This window comes from Callorhinus ursinus, unplaced genomic scaffold (assembly GCF_003265705.2).
Source record: "Callorhinus ursinus isolate GAN/ISIS: 27379988/994484 unplaced genomic scaffold, GSC_fseal_2.0 scaffold4, whole genome shotgun sequence".
Lineage (NCBI taxonomy): Eukaryota > Metazoa > Chordata > Mammalia > Carnivora > Otariidae > Callorhinus > Callorhinus ursinus.
Window position 1 is genome coordinate 107,120,091 of NW_027397066.1, and position 14,214 is coordinate 107,134,304.

Sequence of the window (14,214 nt, forward strand, 5' to 3'; positions counted from 1 at the left end):
ATTTGTCAGTGAGAGAACGAGAGCACGAGTAGGGGGAGCGGCAGAGGGAGAAGCAGACTCCCCGCTGAGCAGGGATCCTGATGCGGGGCTCGATCCCAGGACCCTGGGATCATGGTCTGATCTGAAAGCAGATGCTTAACCAACTGAGCCACCCAGGCGCCCCTATATAAGCACTTTAAAAAGAGTTCAAATCTAGGAAAACCAATTCCTCAGAGTTTACTCTGCATATAGAGCACATGCTCCTTGTAGTATAATCTGTGTGCCAGACCACCTTTGTCTACATGTGTCTTTTGTTATTGTGCCTGCTTTAAGAGGCGTTTTGGATGCAGCTACTTTTCTGAGAGAGTGATGGTTTGGTTTATGAATCCTTTTATTGAAAGAGTTCCCTTAAATAAGCCTTAACCTCATTTAAGACTGGACTAGACATGCCAGGGTTAACCCAAGTAGAGCGCCCTCTCCTGGCACGTGCTTGAGAAGCCCCTCTTCCTGCGCTTGTGTGTGAAGAGGGTGCCTGGCGCAGAGGGCCTTCAGCCACTGTCCCTCCATAACCGTCTTTTCTCTCATTCTCTGTGTCCTTTCCAGTGCTCTGTGAAGAATTGCCGCACAGCCTTCCATGTGACCTGTGCTTTCGACCGGGGCCTGGAGATGAAGACCATCTTGGCGGAGAATGATGAAGTCAAGTTCAAGTCCTACTGCCCGAAGCACAGCTCACATAGAAAACCCGAGGAGAGCCTCGGGGAGGGGGCCACGCAGGAGAATGGGGCTTCTGAGTGTTCCTCTCGGAATCCGCGGGAGCCATTTGCCAGCCTTGAGCAGAATCAGGAGGAGGCTCACCGGGTGAGTGTTCGCAAGCAGAAGCTGCAGCAGCTGGAAGATGAGTTCTACACCTTTGTCAACCTGCTGGATGTTGCCAGGGCCCTGCGGCTGCCCGAGGAAGTGGTGGATTTCCTGTACCAGTACTGGAAGTTGAAGAGGAAGGTCAACTTCAACAAGCCCTTGATCACTCCAAAGAAGGACGAAGAGGACAATCTAGCGAAGCGGGAGCAGGATGTCTTGTTTAGGAGGCTGCAGCTGTTCACTCATCTGCGGCAGGACCTGGAGAGGGTAATGATTGACACTGACACCTTGTAGTGACTTAGAAAAGAAGATTGCCAAGAGGCGGCTGCTTGCCCAGAGCAAGGAATGGTAGCCAGTTCCTTTACTCCCAGACCCTTGTACGCACTGCAGCATGAGGTGGTGTCGGTTAAATATATTTACGGGCTGGCCAGCTCATTGTGCATATGTGTGAGACTGCCACAGAGTGGGGAGCTTCTCTGTGATTTATTTTTAAAACACTTTCCCACTAATCCTTGTTCTTCTGTAAGATCAAATGGGGTGTGTCCCCTTCCCCCTTCATTCCAGTACTAGAGGGAACTGAGCCCCAGGAAAAGACCCAGGGATTGGCTCGGACTTGTTTGCAGACGGAGTTAGACAGGTGGATTTGATTTATGGTGGGGGCAGGCAGAAGTAGGAAGATCTCTTGTTCAAACCTGGGGTAACACTGGGTGCTGCTGATGGGCTCATCAAGGAGAGCCCATCCCTGCCTCTCTGGCGCACCTTCGTTTCTTGGCTAATTCACAGGGACGTTCCTGGTGCCGCCCCGGGGGAGAGCAGGCAGCGGGTGCCGATGTGTGTGCGTGAACTTAACGTACACATGCGGATCTATTCCTGAAGGTTCTCCTGGCAGTGAGGTGCTAAGTCATCACTGAGGCAGAGTATATATACTGTGCGTGTGTGCTCGTGTGTCCCTGTCCACGCGTGTCAGTGCCGGGGTGGGGCGGGCTAGCCGGCGCATCGGGCCGCCTCATCTGAGGGGCCCCGGGTAATGCTCAGTACACTACGTGAGCCCACGACTGGCTTGTGGACGTAGTGGCTGTTGGCTGCCTGGAGCCTCGGCTGATGGCACTTCCTTCAACTCTTGGCTGCTTTGTGCCTCCCCAGCTCTCCGTTACCTTTGGAGTCCCAGTCTGGACCTCCCTTCCTGCTACAGGAATAATTAGGAGCGGGCTGTCTTCCCTCCAGGGCCTCCTGTTCCCTGTAGTAGTTTCTGACTGAGGTTGCTAAATGGGGATGCGTCCTAGAGCACCTTCTGCGTCAACTCCCCTGACTGCCAGCTACGATTAAATTCATTAGTGCGCAGGAGCTGGGCCCCAAGCTCTCTGGCCTGAAGCTTCCTGCTCTGAAAGGCACCCAAGTGGCCTGAAACCGTTAATGCATCGCCCCCAGGCACCTCACTTACTAGCAGGGAGTGATTCACCTGCCTGGGAGATGATTGGAAATGAGAGTGTAGGCCAAGAGTAGGGATAAATCGGAGGAATGTTAAAGCCGAAAGATCCAGCTCTCACAGAGACCTGCGTGGCCCTGCTAAAGATGGCATAGGAGCGGAAGTATTAAGTGATCATTCGAGATCCTTTTAGTAGGAGACCCGAGTGCCTGAGGGCCAGCATGTTGTGACACCCCCTCCCTGACCGGGTTCCGATGGATTCCAGATTCAGGCCCAGGCAGAGGCAGGCGGGAGGAGGGTTTGTGAGGCTCTGTGCTGCCATACCCCCCCTGGTGGTGAGTGTAAAGAAGACCTCGCCTCAACCACATGTATGTGTGGCAGTTTTGTTGAGAGGAGAAAGGGATTCAGAAGGATAAACTGGAATCCTGGTGAGAAGCCATTATTCCCAGCCTGACGACCGCTGTACGTGGGGGTGCATGAGCTATGGAGTCAGATAGTCCTCAGGAGGGAGGACGAGAAGTCTAAATGTTTGGACTGTGTTTGTCTCACGATCACCACAGAATAAAAGTGTAGAAAATGCTTGTGGTGTACTAACTCTTTTCTGTACTTCAGTTACTCAGATTAACACGCACTTATAATTAAATTCTAAACATTTTTTTGGAGTCATCACTGTTGGTTTTTAAGTAGAATGATACCATTGATGTACGAGAAACAGGGAATAAATCAGGATTTTTGTGTGTGTGTGGCATTACTTACATTTATTTTATTAAAAGCCTAAGAGATTTTAGAGAATTTAGTGTCAGTTTAAAATGGGCTTATTATAATGGAAAAAAAAAAGTTTTTCAGAATTTGCCATGAGGCCCACAATAGTGGTGGCTTAAAAAACATTGAAATCTTTGCTGTGCCCCTGAGAGCTGCACAGTGCTTTGTAATTATAGGCAATAAATATATCAGGGCAGGGGTGACCAGAACAAATCATAAATTACGTTGTTTTTCAATTAAGAGTTCGGCTCATAAACACAGTAGTAGTTCATAGCAGGTATGCAGAAGCCGTGAATACACGGGATTATAATCAAGGCTGTGGTCAATCCTAAACTGACAAATGAGTAGCCTTCATTAGAAATGCGAACAGCTGATGAACGATAACGTTAATAGATCTTTCTTGGAAATACACACCTCGGGGCATTACACACCTGGGTACAGTTCTGGATGGGAAAGTTAGGTGGCAGGAGTGCATTTTAGGAGGGTTTGGGAACCCCCATCTTTAAGAAGACACAATTGCTGATGTGTAGTCCATGGCTATGTCAAGTTCCCGGGGCCGCCACTTCACTCTGGTGGGATCCCTTTCCCCTAGATGTTGTCTTTTACAAGATGCAGTAAACATCAGTTCAGCAAGTGAGAACTTATAGACCTGCCCCCTCTGCACGTGTGGCTAGCTCATCCGAAGGGGGCCAGCTTGTGGGAGACTGTCCTACTCACCACTCAGTGGAATGGTCACCACTGAGAATCTGATGGAGGCTACAGTTGTCCCTGAACAAAAGGCATGTTGAGCTCTAGTGTGCGAACAGTGTTTGGGATTCAAGAAAACCCCTTGAGGCCATTCTTGGATTCCTGAGGGCAGTGGTTCTCAGAGTGTGGGCCCCAGTCAGCAGCAGCAACAGTACCTGGAAACTTAACAGAAGTGCCAAGTTTTGGACCCCACCTCTGACTCCAGAAACTGGGACAGGGGTTAGTGGCCAGCATTCTGTGTTTGAGGGTTCCCACGTGTTTGTTTGAGAATCACTGCTTTTGGGGAAATCCTGGCTCTGGTTTAGCATGGTGTGAGAGTGTACCCATGAACTTCTTTTTCTGGAAACTCCTTGCTGGCAGCTTGGAGAGGATGAAGCAGGGGAGGACGTTTGGTTGTCAGGCACGGCCGGGGCTGCTGGTGGAAGTTGTCCTGTGAGGGGTGCTTTGTGCATAAAGGAGGGAAGGTTTAGGGCATTCACTAGTCTAAATGTGGTCAGCTGGGCCTGGGTTATTCAGGGGTTGATTTGTCCCAATGAAAATCCACCCTGGCCTTAGCTTTTTGGGGTTCCAGGTAGAGGTTTCTCATCAGAGGATACAGGGGGAATAGAAGTGGAATTTTCCCACCTAGCGGCCATTGTGGGAGCCTTTCCTGGGGATAGTGGTTGAAGCTATCAGAATTAAATTTAAATAATGCAAAGTTCAGGTACCCTGGTTTTCCTAGTTTCTGTTTTCATGGATACTTTCAAGTCAGAGAGATCTAAGTATCTTGGCTGTACATCTGACTTGAATAGAGTAATAACCTCATCTGCTCCTAGGATGTCAGAATTTGTTTCTATTTCCTATTTCCAGAAGTCAGATTCCTTGATGTAAAAACTGTTGGCCAGAAGTTTTTAATCTGCAATACAGATCTAGGTCTTGCCTCTTCCTCTAACTGAGCTTTCACACTTAAGCCCCCAGTGGGCCCCCCCCCCCCCGCCGGAACAATACTTATCAAAGACAATAGCTTGTGAGCCACTTCATCCCCAAATTGGTCCGGATTTTTATAAAGGACATCTTCTTCCTGGCCTGGAGCTCTGAGGCTGTCAGAACAGGCTCTAGCCAGGGTGAATTACACCAAAATAGTATTTACTCTGAGACAGGGAGAGTGATTTTCTTCTCAATTCTTTAATTCCAAGATTACACAGGCAAGCGCACACATGTCTATACATTAGGAAGAGCTGTCAGGAGGATCCTAAGTAGTCGGCGAGTTGATGAGGGTCAGCAGAAGCCTGATTGGGTTCTCCTGTGTTAGGCCCGGAAACTCCGCCATGATGCAAATGTGTGAGCCAGCCAGCCAGCCTGTTCCTGTCTATGCCTCCTGTCCTCTTGCAGACAAGACAGCCGTGAACACGGGACAAGGGCTGGAACGCTTAGGGTTCAGAAAGGACTGGAAACCTTCGGGGAGGTGCTTGCACAGAAGCCAAAAGTGCAGAGTCCTGTGTGTGGGGCTCATTGCCATCCTTCCTTACGTAAGAGGTCGGGGACCCTTCAGCTTGTATGGTCAAGGTGGCAGGGAAAGGGGTCGCCCGTGCCTCCGGAAACGTTTTGAGGGGAGTGTCATCATGCCTGGGACAGAGGCCCTGTACTCCCACTGCTGAACTGTTCTGGGGTTTTGGTCTTCATCTTCTGGAGAGGTTTATTGTAGCTCTGGGGTGTTGCATTTGACATTTGAGTTTTCAGGCGCGTGCAATCTAGTCCGGTTTCCCAGTAGGTTTGGGGACTGAGGATTTAAGGGCATTTATTGACTAGTCTGTTTTTGTATCAACTGGTCACAGGTGGCTTTAAAAATGGGGAACAAATTTAGGGGTCGATGAGTTAGTATTGGGTAGTGGGCATCTATGTGGGGTCACCAGTGACTGCAGTCAGATACAAAGTGGAGCTCTTAGCACTTGGGTCTTTTTAGTTTCTTACAAATGAATGTGGCAGTTGGGGGTGGTGATACAGGGAGTTGGACTTGAGATGTTGACAGCACGGCAATGGCAGAGCGAGGAGACTTCCTCGCTTTACGTCCTAGAGGAACACGTTAGCTACCGGTGAGCTCCACGCATTTCAGATACTGTCCAGTTGACAAAGAATTTTCCTTGGATTCTTGGTGCCCGTTTGGTCCTCTCGTGGGCTCGGTGCAGGGATAATTTTGGGCGGAGGGTGGGGGAGGGGTGCTCCTCTGATGGGCCTTGACACTGTGCTTCCCTAATTCCATCCTCAGGAGCTGCTTGATAAAGTGGCTTCTGAACTGCTCGAAGGCCTTCCATCATAGAATTCATGGGGAGCGGCTACGGAGGGGTGGTAAGCAGAGTCCTTGGTCAAGAGGTGGTACGTCTGGACTTGGACCCCAGTGGTCTTCTCTGCTGGGATGAGCCTCTGGCTGGGTGTGATGGAGGAGGCAGGGCTTTCGTTTGAGGTCCCCCTCCAATCTCTCTTCCACGTTGCTGCTGCCTCCATGGAGGGGTGTGTGTGGAATCCTAGTTAGCAGCCCAAAAGTAGTTGAGAGATGGGATAAAATGTTGAAGTACACCTTGATTTCAGATGTCACTCACGGCCCTAGTAGGACACAATCTCGGGTAAAGAACAAAACACCAAAGTACCATTAATGTGTTGCTTACTTAGCGTCTTTATTCTCTACGTTCTAGGTTCGGAACCTCACTTACATGGTGACCCGCAGGGAAAAGATTAAGCGGTCTGTGTGCAAAGTCCAGGAACAGATATTCAATCTTTACACTAAGCTCTTGGAGCAAGAAAGAGTTTCAGGTATGCATTAAGCTCTTGTAGGGCAAACAATAGTGCAGGGGTTTGTAAGCCTTCACGTTCTGGGAAGGAAAAAAATAAGTTTCTTTAATTTTCTTTTATGTATGCTACAGGAGAAATCTGAGAAGCACAGACTTTCCTATTCAAGGAAAATCTTTGGGCATCTGAAGTGTCACGATATAGGGCAAAGGGCTTTGAATTTGACCCCAGATAGGGGTTGAACCCCATATCCCCTGCTTACAGGCCAAACACAAGGAAAGGAAGCCCAAGTTTTCGGAGCCTCCCCCACTTCCTCCTGTGTAACGTGAGGACGATCTCTCAGGCTTCCTACTGGGAGCTCTTGTGAGACTCGAATGAAACAACAACTTCTCTAGTGTGTTGCAAAGCACTGGATAAATGTAAAGTGTCATGGGGATACCTACAGAGGCTTACAGATTACCTAGTCTTTGGATCTACCTGTAACGTGCGGTAAATAAGACATGTTAAGGCTGTGTGCTTAAGACACATCCATGTTGAGATAACATTCACAGTGGACGTTTTGGTGTAGGTGGAAGCGTGGATATTTTTGAAATTCAGCACCGAGTGTTTATTTAGTGCCTTCTCTTTTACATTGCTCTGGGCTAGGCAGAGTGAAAAAGGAAACTAAGCTATATACTTCCTCCGTTCTGGAGAGCACATCCGTTACTTGGAGGCGGGGTGCACAGTAGGGCAAGTCCTTGAACCTCTCTGGGACTTTCGATCTGTGAGAGGGGGCTGGGTTCAGAATCCTGACCTCTCACAGGGCTCTGAGCACCGACATTCTGTGAGTGTGAATCCTGCAGAGCAGGCATTGGGAGGCTCTCAGGGAAGGAGATCCGCTGAGTGGAGTGGGCAGGTCTCGAGTCTTCGGGAGCCAGTCTCTGTGGCCCTGCCCTGCCCCGGGCAGCACGTGCCTCGTGTGGCCACAGAAGGCCTCCTTTTCCTGCTTCTGTGGCTTTTTGTCTCTGTAGATGACTGACACATAGAAACAACAGAGAAGTGGTTATAACCTGTTATATTGGAATCCAAATTCTGGTTTACCTAAAACTAACCAGATGTATGGAACTAGACATAAACTGGTCAGCTGAACAAAGGGAAACAAGCTTTAGGGAGTTTTGAATGATATTCTTGAGGTGTTACATAGTTAATACTAATGGCATTAACTTACTAATGTTCTCCTAGGTATTTTCTTCCTGAGAAGAAATATTTTCCAGATGTATCATTAGCTAGAGTTTACGGTTGTAAAACTTAAAATAAATTTTTGTAAGTAGGGTTCAGAAGTGAAAGAAAGCAGCTTGATTCAGATTGTTTCAAGTGAACTTCTTTCATTCGTTATTCCTACTTGAGTGCAAATAAACGGGACCTGTTTTATCCCTTGCCTTTGTGGCCTCCTGTCACCAGCCCACGGGGGAGGCCGCCTGCAGCGCCACCAGAGCGAGTGCTGCCGATGAGCGGGATCGCTAATGCGCCTTGTGCCATTGGCGGGCTTTCTGTGACTCTTGTGAAGTTGTTCTGTAATGAGTGATTACTTCTAAAAATAAGCTGTAAAGAGCATTTTCATCTGATTTCACTTAAGAGTCATTTTTCATGGATATTGCCGGCAGCTTTTTGCATTTCATGGCTGAGGTTTTTACTTGGGTTAAGTGATTGAGATTCTTAACCAGGTTAGGAAGTGTTTTGCGTAACACAGCTGTAATGAAATCCTGCTCTTCCGGAAAAGGTAAACAAACCCTCCCTCCCCTCTGAGATACGAACCATACTAAGTGTGAGGGGTTGAAAGCAACATTAATCTTCCTGCAGGCTGCCACAGGGAGTGCAGTGGAAACCCTTTCGGATGCCACCCCCCACCCCGTTTTTCCAGTTTTAGACTTTCAGTTGTGTTTTTACTCATGCCCCAAGAGGGTCTCCTGTCTTGTAAGATAGATGGTTGCAGGTGAGGAGGAGGTGGCCACGACTTAGACGTGTCGGTCAGGGTCCGTGGTTTAGATGTGTGTGTGAAGCTGAGAATGGGCAGGGCCATTCTGCTGGGTAAGCGTGTCCTCGGTGGGGACAGTGCTTCCAGGTCATGAGTCTGAGGCTTTTCAGAGACATGGATCCCAGGCAGATGGAAATCGGGGTTTAGAAAATGTCAGTCCCTCTTACCTTTGTTTTCCCACAGTAGGTGACTGAGGAAGAGAAATAGAAGTGTGGCGTGAAGGTTGACCCTAAGGTTTGATCCTTGAGAAAGCGGGTGTCCCCGGCCCAGCAGACTGTAGAACCCCCTCCCCCGTGGCGTCCACTGGCACCTTCATGTTCGGAGCTGCTTCCTCTGCTCTGTTCACGTGCGGTGTCCACGTCTGTGGAGCAGGGAGGTCTCGTCCGGGCTCCTGCCTGGCAGAGCCTTGTTTTCCTGGTGGTTTATACCTTATGGGAGACAGAACATGAAAACAGCTCTTTATAGATGTCCTGGAGGCTCTTACAGAAACGTGGTCCTTGTGATAACCTCCAGTGTGTTATGAATTCACTCAGTGTTTTTCACACTGAGGGTTATGATTCATTAGTTGGTTGTGAGATGAATTTGGTGGGTCACCACCAGCATTAAAAGCAAATGACATGTCAGTGCCACATCACATGGAGAAGGCTAATACGGTTTCATGAAATGTGAGCTCTTACCGGGTTATATTGTGAAATTTAGTTGTGATTTGCAGCAAAAATGTTCACAAAACACTATTTTACCTTCTCCTCACGTTGGATGACAATTCAGTTTAATTCCACAAATAGGCTTTGTATATAATTTTAAAAGACATTTACTATGTGTCAAGAATGATTTTAAACACCTTTCTTTCTCATTTCATGTATTTACAGTTATTTATCCTCAGCATAGCCCCCCGGGAGTATATTTACTTTGGAGAAAGAAACTCTAAAGATTTTCATGTGTTTATTTATTTATTTGAGAGCGCGTGAGTGCAAGAGAGCACGCAAGGGGGAGGGGCAGAGGCAGAGAGAGACTCTCAAGCCGACTCCACGCTGACCGTGGAGCCCGACGCAAGGCTCAGTCCCATGACCCGGAGATCACGACCTGGGCTGAAAGCAAGAGTCGGACGCTCAACCGACTGAGCCAGCCAGGTGCCCCTGGAAAAGGACACTTTAAAGCCCCAGTTGCTGCCCTTGTGGTGCTCTCAGTCTTGTTGGGGAGGCAGGTACCTAACCAGGTGCAGGGGCAGACGCAGTGCTTTTGACCAGGAGGACTCTGCGTGGGTTCCTCTTTGAAAATCAGATCACTTATTTTGTTTGAAGGAAAATGGTTTTCTTGGAAAGATGTCTCATGAAAACTTTGGTGAGCTTCAGCTATTTTAGAAAATAGAGCATATTAATTTGAGTCTGCAGACTGAATGCAGATTCTCAAGGCATTTATTTTTTTTTATAAGTTTTTGTATAAATTTTTTTAGACTGGGTGGTTGTATGTAGTCCTGTTGGGTGGGAAGTTTGCATTAATAGGGCCATGCTAAGATCTAGAATTTTATATTTATGGATCTGCTTCTGTAATTTTTCTTCCTCTGTGGTTGTATGTTCATAGGTGTGCCTTCTTCTTCCTGCTCCTCCTCCTCACTGGAAAACATGCTTTTGTTTAACAGCCCTTCTGTGGGCCCTGATGCTCCCAAGATAGAGGACTTGAAGTGGCATTCTGCGTTCTTCAGGAAGCAAATGGGTACTTCCTTGGTTCACTCGCTGAAAAAGCCCCATAAACGAGATCCATTGCAGAACAGCACTGGGAGCAGAGGCAAAACCCTCCTGAAGCAGCCGGACCTGTGTGCGAGAAGGGAGGGGATGGTGGTCCCAGAGAGCTTTTTGAGTTTTGAAAAGACCTTTGCAGAAGCACGTCTCATATCAGCACAACAGAAAAACGGGGTGGTGATGCCAGACCATGGGGACAGAAGAGACCATCGTTTTCATTGTGATCTCAGTAAGGGAGACTTAAAGGACAGACCTTGTAAACAGAGTCACAAGCCTCTCAGGTCCACAGACGTGTCCCAGAGGCACCTGGACAACACCAGAGCTGCCGCCTCCCCGGGAGCGGGGCAGTCAGCACCTGGCATGAGGAAGGAGCTAGTGCCCAAGTGCAACGGCTCCCTCATCAAAGTAAACTATAACCAGACTGCAGTCCAAGTGCCTACAACGCCTGCCAGCCCAGTGAAAAACTGGGGAGGATTCCGGATTCCAAAGAAGGGGGAACGGCAGCAGCAGGGAGAGGCCCATGAGGGCGCCTGCCACCAGCACTCAGACTACCCCTATTTGGGCTTAGGCCGAGTTCCAGCCAAGGAAAGGGCAAAAAACAAATTAAAATCTGACAATGAGAACGACGGGTATGTCCCTGACGTAGAGATGAGTGACTCAGAGAGTGAGGCATCAGAAAAGAAATGTATACACGCCAGCAGCACCATCAGCCGGAGGACAGACATTATCAGGAGAAGCATTTTGGCCTCTTGATGAAACCGAGATGGCGTGGGAGCGCGGCGGGCTTGTCGTGGAGTTGCTAGACCAGAGCTCTGACGTGGGGGACGAGCAGAACCCCATCACTCCTGAGCTACACAAACACATTTACTTGCAAGTCAGATTGAATTTTTTTTCCCCAGAGTCATTTATAAATCGTTGTGAGAAGTGTGTTATTGGCAACTTGTTGAGGAAACACAAGAGTAGATTGTAACCGTCAGACACTAAGACTAGAGGCCGAATTAAACACTAAAATAAGAATGAATGAAATAAGTCTTAAGAGAGGGCGAGGCTTCCGGAAGCCTCCTGAGTTTGTATTGCCCTCTGTATTCTTCCCAAAGCACAAACTCTTGGTTACCTGAATATGCGGAATCAGATGCAGTTCTTGAGAAACCCTCACGTACCACTTAATGGCCCATAAAACTTACTTTCTAGGACTGTGGTAGATGTTGAAGTCGTATTTATACTTTGGCCCACAAGGCTGTTTTGTTGCATTGTAGTTAGAGGCAGCAAGCTCCGAAGCTTCAGTAACTCTAGGGAGTTCGTGTACATTAGAACAGCACATGGGGAAGAGAGGATTTAGAAAAAGGTCAGTACTTGAAGATCTGAAGGGGCAGGGCGGAGCTGCTGCAGCTTGCAGATTTAAGGTCCATGTAGCAAGGTCCCATTGCCTGAAGCACTGGAGTATGTTGTGGGTATGGGACTGGTGGAGAGTGAAGCCATTAGAAAGTTCTGTGAGAAAGGGCAGTTGGTCCCGTTTTTACCAGGCCTCTTGACCTTCCTCCTCCCTAACCACTGCCTATAGGCCAGCTTGGGGTCTCCCTGGCCTTTGGCAATACCTGGCCATCTGGCTTCCAACGATACTAATGGCTATTCCAAGTTCAAGCGATGAACTTCCAGACTCTGGTGACATACTTCCCAGAGCCAACCACTAGTGCATATGTTGGGGAATCTGGGCTTCCAGCATGAACGGATTCCTTAAGAAAAAGGAAAAGAAAAAAAAAAAGCAAAAAAAACCTAATAGGTTATATTTTAAAAACAATAGAAAGGCAATAAGTTGCGATAACCTCTTACCTTTAACCAAGGTTATACGGGAAAGAGACTAAAGTGTAATAGGTTTCCTGGAGTCAGAGTTCTAAGCTCCAATTCGTAACTTGGACTTTCTAATTGCAAATGGCAATAACTAGTAAGTTATCAGCAATAATGAATTTAGCATTAAATTTGAGTACAAATGTTCTGTTTTTGCACTCACTGTAGTGCGTATGTATTAAGACAGTGGATAGTGTTAAGGTCCTGTTAATTTTCTTTGGAATTCAATGTAGTTGTGAATCAAACTTAAGAGAAGGAAAGTTTAAATAGCAATGAAATTTAGAATTATGGGCACTTGGAACAAGCCCAACTTCCCCTAAATTATCCTTAGTTTGTTAATACCAGTATTCAGATTCCTGATTCATTTATACATCTGTTTCCATGTGGCAGGGACATTCTGATACTTAACGAGTGATGCTTTGAGTTCTGTAGTTACCTTTCAAGTCTTCCAGGTGATTGTCAACAGCAAAAAAGGCTTATTGAATTCCATCTTGCTATGCAAGTTTTATCGGATGATCAAATAGTAGATCTGATGCATCCCCATTGTATGTATGACATTTTCAAACCAAGTCTTAACTTTTCGAATACATTTTAGTAGCTAATTCAGGGGAGGGGAAAGAATGACCCAGGTTTTTAGATTGACTATTTTTGAGCTATGGGGCTCATTTTGAAAGACTGCTGTCCAGATAAGCTGTTGCTACGGATACTAGGAGTTTCTTAATGAATCCAAGGTGTACATTGACTCATAGCATAATTTAAAAATCAGATTTTTTGCGTATGAGCAAAAACCTTTTTGCTGGATACAGAAGAAGGTGGACACTTTTTACAGTTACCTTTTGATCACAGCAACAGCTCTGGGTGAGAGTAGAATATATAGAGGGGTAATCTGTCAAGCCATAGAAAGAAAATCTAAATTTTAGTAAGTATATGACCTCTCACCATTTTAAGAGGTACCAGATTCATTTGCACTATTTAGGAATGCTAGTTTTGTGCAAAAATAATGCCTTACCTGTTTTTTCCCCACATTTAGGTTGAAAAGCTTTCAAACGTTCCAAGTTATGCTGAACCAAAAAAAACAAAACAAAAAAAAAAATAAAAACCCACACAAAAACAAAACACAAAAATAAAAAGCCCACACTTTTTATTCCTGCTTTGAAATGCAAATGGTATAGAGCACGGTTTCTCTGACAGTGTAATGATAGCTTTGGAAGTTAGTTCACGTCCTGCTGGGACCTCTGTATGAGGCGGCCGTCCGCAGCACCCACCCACCCCACCCACCCCACCCACCCCACCCACTTGCACTCTCTTCAGGATGAGCCATTCGCTCTGCTTTTCGTTTCTTTTCTTTGAAGCTTTATTTTTCCTTGTGCATCCTGACCAAGAAATATCTTTGATTATGATCAATGTATTATGTCAAAATGTAGGCTAGTTAAACTTTTGTAAAGTTGCCTGGAATGTCATTTGTTAGGTTATAAACACAAAATCGAAATGAAGGGTTCTATGTGTTGTGTACAAATCTTAATTATTTTGAAATGGACAAACGTCATTACATTTGTAACCTTGTACAGAGGATTTTTCACTATGTGCCTAGCTTGGTGTCCATTCAGCTAAAATTGGAAAAAAAAAGGTGCATGAAGAGTTAAAAAAATCAGAAATTAAACAAAGTATATGTAGAGATGACTATTTTATATTACATGGCCCAATCCTGTATTTATTTCTACCCCCTTTTTGAAAGTATTTATAAAACTAGTTGAGGACAGCTGTATTTTTTTGTTGAACTATTTAGTAGAATTTGTGCCTTTTTTGTCTGTATGTGAATAAATGCTGTACATTTTGCAATACATTTTTAAGTGTCTTTTGAAATCTGATTTTGCCAAGTATTTGAAGATGTAGATGACATAGTGGTCCTGCGTGGGTGTGTATGTATGTCGACTGTCTCATGGTTTAGGAAGGAGCACTGTTGTAGGGACAGAACGAGATTGTGGAAGAGCACAGATTCACTGGGTTGCTGTCTGGCTCCACTGTGATGGTGAGGCACTGTAAAATGATAATGGTTCGATTTTTAGTCTTCCCCACCTGGA

General features: G+C 46.6%; 1 protein-coding gene and 1 long non-coding RNA gene across 15 annotated transcripts in view; one reads left to right on the forward strand and one right to left on the reverse strand.

Moving 5' to 3' along the window:
• JADE1 (jade family PHD finger 1) overlaps positions 1-13,964 on the forward strand; it is a 59,285-nt gene extending 45,321 nt beyond the window's left edge. For all 14 annotated transcript variants that reach the window (XM_025874174.2, XM_073892257.1, XM_073892254.1 and 11 more), the window contains 3 exons: positions 583-1,104; positions 6,442-6,559; positions 10,131-13,964. In XM_025874174.2, the coding sequence (XP_025729959.1) occupies positions 583-1,104; positions 6,442-6,559; positions 10,131-11,041 (1,551 nt within the window). In that variant the 3' untranslated portion in view covers positions 11,042-13,964. The remainder of the gene's footprint in view (positions 1-582; positions 1,105-6,441; positions 6,560-10,130) is intronic.
• On the reverse strand, positions 4,918-10,135 carry LOC112826058 (uncharacterized). Its single transcript, XR_003208835.2, has 2 exons — positions 8,717-10,135; positions 4,918-7,549 (listed from the first exon to the last, which is right to left on the reverse strand). It is a non-coding gene; the product is annotated as an uncharacterized lncRNA (long non-coding RNA).
• Positions 13,965-14,214: the final 250 nt, after the last annotated feature.